The sequence below is a fragment of the Bombina bombina genome, chromosome 4 (genome assembly GCF_027579735.1).
Source record: "Bombina bombina isolate aBomBom1 chromosome 4, aBomBom1.pri, whole genome shotgun sequence".
NCBI lineage: Eukaryota > Metazoa > Chordata > Amphibia > Anura > Bombinatoridae > Bombina > Bombina bombina.
The window spans coordinates 37,739,566-37,744,357 of NC_069502.1; the positions used below are offsets into that span (position 1 = coordinate 37,739,566).

General features: G+C 37.6%; 1 protein-coding gene across 1 annotated transcript in view; it reads right to left on the reverse strand.

Annotated features, from left to right (window-relative positions):
• Positions 1 to 2,001: 2,001 nt before the first annotated feature.
• Positions 2,002 to 4,792, reverse strand: part of DPYSL5 (dihydropyrimidinase like 5) — a 263,062-nt gene continuing 260,271 nt past the window's right edge. Inside the window, exons 12-13 of the mRNA XM_053710991.1 lie at positions 2,639 to 2,804; positions 2,002 to 2,069 (exon numbers count right to left, since the gene is read on the reverse strand). Coding sequence (XP_053566966.1) covers positions 2,002 to 2,069; positions 2,639 to 2,804 — 234 coding nt within the window. The remainder of the gene's footprint in view (positions 2,070 to 2,638; positions 2,805 to 4,792) is intronic.

Below are 4,792 nucleotides of genomic sequence, written 5' to 3' on the forward strand. Positions count from 1 at the left end.
AATATTTTTATTAATGACTTGGAGCAAGGATTAAAGAGCAACATCTCTATTTTTGCAGATGATACAAAGTTGTGTAAGGTCATTAGGTCAGTGCAGGATGAAATTGCTTTACAAGGAGATCTACAAAAATTAGAAGAATGGGCAGGTAAATGGAAAATTAGATTTTATACAGGAAAATGCAAGGTTCTACATTTTGGAAGTAAAAATAAGCAGGCAAAACCTATTATTTAAATGGGACTAGACTTAGCAAAACGGAGGAGGAAAGGGATTTGGGAGTGCTTATAGATAACAAGCTAAAGATGGATGCACAATGCAAGGCAGCAGCTTCTAAGACTAATAAGATACTAGCATGTATTAAAAGAGGCATTGATGCAAAGAAGAAAAGCATAATTCTGTCACTATATAAATCCCTGGTAAGACCTCACCTTGAGTATGGAGTGCAATTCTGGAGATCAATCTCAAAAAAATACATTGTAGACTTAGAAAAAGTTCAGAGAAGGGCCACAAAACTAATAAAGGGAATGGAGAATTTAAGCTATGAGGAGAGGCTAGCCAAACTGGGTCTGTTTTCTCTAGAAAAAAGGCACTTGAGAGGTGACATGATTACTTATAATAAATAAATATAAATATATTCAAGCTCTGTTTATTTCAAGAAATTTTTTTGACAAGAGGTTACAATTTAAGGCTGGAAGAAAGGAGATTTATTCTACAGCAACGTAAATGTTTTTTTACTGTAAAATAAATCAAATTGTGGAACTCATTACCTAAGGAGGTAGTATATACCAATACCTTAGATACATTTATGGGTCACCTTTTAAGATGGGATTAAATTTAAACTCAACTGGAGCATTTATTGTAAGTGTATTAAGATTTTTATAGGTTGAAGTTGATGAACTTCTGTCTTTTTTCAATAACATCTACTATGTTACTATATATAGCTGCGGAAAGGTTCCTGTGACAATGGGGTGGTTGGACCCTTGCAGTAACAAATATGCTTTACTGAGAGGGGTCAATCCTCTTTTTTCTATATGTGCACAAAACAAAAATCAACTTGACATGTCAGCATTATTTCCACGTCCAAAAAACACTTAATGCCTGAATTTATGGCTTCAGCCCAGATGCATGTCCTCCATATCCCCTTTATAGCAGCTACAGACCCATTTTAGAATCCCTGAGTCTCTTTACTGACCTATGCGTGGTGGCTTCATGTGACAGCACTAGGTTCTGGTCCCTGGACTGTAGGTTGGAAAAGCCTGGGCTAAAGTCTTGCACTTGATTCATATATATAGCTTCTAACTTCAGACTACTGCACAGATAGAGCATGATGCATGCAGTGTTTCTAATTTCAGTACACATCTGAATACAGACTATTTCCACAGTTCCCCTGTTCACTGAATGGATAATGTATCTATAATGCTCTGTACCAGCCACAGTAACTAGAATAAGCTTTGTAAAATACAAGCATAAAGCAAGTCTGCTAAGCTGAAGTCATTAATCAGAATAATGTACGGTGAAGCCATCTGTCATATGGTCTGACATGCAACCAAGTCATTATATTGCACAGTAGATTAATACTGGTTCAACAGATCTTATTACTTGGGTGAAAAATAACACTTGGATCCATATTATATCCGGATATGATATTCTTTAAATTATTTTTTCTACCTGTTTAAGCTCCACAATATTCCACAACATGAAAACAATGTCAGCCAATCAGCAAGCAGGTTTGTCATCAAACAATCAGAGAACAGATGGTTTAAGCCAATCAGCTTTGTCAAATGTCTGCATTGAGATGTGTACAATAAATATTTGTTAGGAAGCAACTGATAACGTTTGCTCAAATTCTGTGTCACTAGACAATATTATATACGAATATCATATAATCAGCAATTAAGCACTACACCGCAGAATATCTGCATGCAAAACAAATCATTTTGTTAGCAACATTTGTATTGTATGTAAGTACAGGGAAACATCCCTGGAAAAGCCTATTGCGTATATTTATATTGTCTCACTGAGTGGCCTGTAGCAGGATCCGTTATTGGTGCAGGACACACGCTCCAGCCTCTCTGAAAAATAATAGTTTTTGTCGTTAAATTACAGGAAATGCAGACACAATAAGAGCTATGCATACATTTGCATTTTACTTTCGTTCATGATTTAGATAGAAAATACAATTTCAAACCACTTTCTAAATTACTTCTATTATCAAATTTTCTTCATTTTTTGTTTTTTTTTGTGCACGTGTCAGCAACGCTATATGACAGCAGTTTTGCAACAATGCTATACATTAGCAAGAGCACTAGATGGGAGCACTATTTCCTGTCATGTAGAGCTCCAGACGTGCATGTTACCTATCTAGGTATCTCCTTAACAAAGAATAAGATGAGAACAAAGCAAATTTGATATTAGAAATAAATTGGAAACTTTTTTTAAAATTGTATTCTCTGTCTGAATCATGAATGAAAAAAATCTTCGGTTTCATGTCCCTTTCACTAAATGTTTACATTGGGGAATGTGAGCTGAATAATAGAAAACTAAAACTAAAACAAAATAAAAAGTTTCTGATAACTAAAACAAATCATTGTCTTGTTGTCCCAGTTACATTATGCACTTATGAAACCATGCACTCACATACCAGATAAGCTGAAGCCGGATTCGTGAAGATCCCTCACCCCCCCGTGACGTGTGGTTGGCCGAGTGGGAGTGTCTGCCATCGGGCTGCCTGTTTCCTTTTTGCCAGCATGCACCACAGCTACATCCCCCTGATAAGGAGTCCGGTCTACACATTTGAGGCTTAAGGTCTGTCAATGAAAACAGAAAAAAGAATATTTCGGTTTAATAAATGTATTTTTTAGATAGAATTTCAGAATATTTGCATATTTAAAATGGGACAGTTTGGAGACCAAAGTATCATTTAGGCAATATTTACGTCATTATAGCTTATACATGCAGCCTAAAGGTAGTTTTATATCATTTGTAATACTTTTGTACACATAGCACCCTCAGAACAACAGACAGAACTGTAATCAGAAAGGTGATAGCTGTTTTAAATACATATAGACTATTTATTTTCATTTTAGAGCACAAAAAACAAACAAAACTAAAGACACAGGCAGAGAAGATTGTGACTTACAGGAAGGGAAAAAATTCTAATCATTTCATTTTTAAAAAAAATTAATTAAAAAGTTTCGGAATAAGTTTGAATTTTGAGGAATTCGTACCTATGTCACATATAAGGGTTCAGTGATTCATTACTTTGAATGAAACAGGACCCATCTGGGCAAAATGTGCTACTAAAGCTGACATGGGCTTCTGGGTCACTGTGCCAGTCTCTAGGGGTGTTAGAGAGTAAATATCCCCCCACGCCGTTGGTACAACTGTCTGCAATCTGGGATGTAAAACGACATTTGCAGGGACACTGAAAACCTAGAGTGGCATGACCCCTAACGATAACCAAGAGGTCAATGTAAAAAGTTTTATAATTACTGGGCACTAGGTTTAGGGTAATAAATGTAGTAGCCGTGTAATCCCATGTGAGCTCTCATTAATCAAACACAAAATAAAGACACAGAAGCCCCTGTTTAATACAACTATTATTAGCTTAATATGAAATGGTAGTTTAATCCATTAGACACTTGGTTTAAAGAAATAAAAACTGAGTTCAAATGGTGTCATTCTCATTGCGAAGAGGAGCTGCTCCAGTTTGTAAAGGTCTATTAATTACTAGGGCTCACACCCAGTCGCTATCGTACTGGCAGGGGCATATTTATAAAGATTAGGTCAGTGCAGATAATTAAACGGTAAAGATAAAAATAAAGTCAGTGAGGGGGGCGTGTTCTTACATCGTTCTGGATAAGACGCACTTTCTGAGAGCTCCGGCAGAACCGGGTCATCAGTGCAGTCAGTTAAATCTGACATACTGAATCTATTATAAAACAGCTGCTCATAACCGCTCTTAACATTCGACACCATAGCTTGTCACTTTATGCTCGGTAGCCACAGACAGAAAAGGCGATATGACAATGGCAGAGTCAGAAAATGTGAAACAAGTGACCGCAGTCGAAAGATTTGCCAGTTTGGAGATAATGTGGCTAAAGATCATGCAGAAATGCTTGCCTAGCTCAATATTGGAAGCTATTGAAATACCAGCTCAAGGGAATCATATAACGCAAAACATAGCCTATGGAGATGATCATCATGACCCAAGTTCCGAGGACACAGATGCAGTTGAACCATACTCTACCAACTCAGCTAAAGCGGTATATACATGTGAAGGGGTAATACATCCGAAACAGCAAAGCCCCTCTCTCGCTAAATCCGCAGTCCAATCCGGCAACAAAGAACTGGGGATCATCACTTCCTCACTGCGAAGCCTACAAACCGCGAAGAATAAGTCAAAGAAAAGCGGATCTAACGCATCTCTTTAAAGCTCCAGACCCTCCGGTCACTACAGCTATCTCGGAGTTAGCATTTAAAGGGAGATCAGAGGATTTCGGGAAACCCGCCACAGCCCGCTACCATTCTAGATCTACTTGCTGTCTCAGAGTCCCCCTGCACAACTAGAATTGGGAAGAAAAAGCTATTCTTATCTAACCTGAATACGAATGCAGGGATTGATCCAGCAGCGCTAACAGGGACATCAGCTATTTCTGAGGACTGGACTTTCACGACTGGGAATTTACAAACAGGGGATTGTTTATTTAAAGTCAAATATCTTGGTCAGAAGGTACTGTCAGATTTTTCTACTTTGCTTCAGTACTGAAACCCCAAGTGCCTAACACAAGAATGG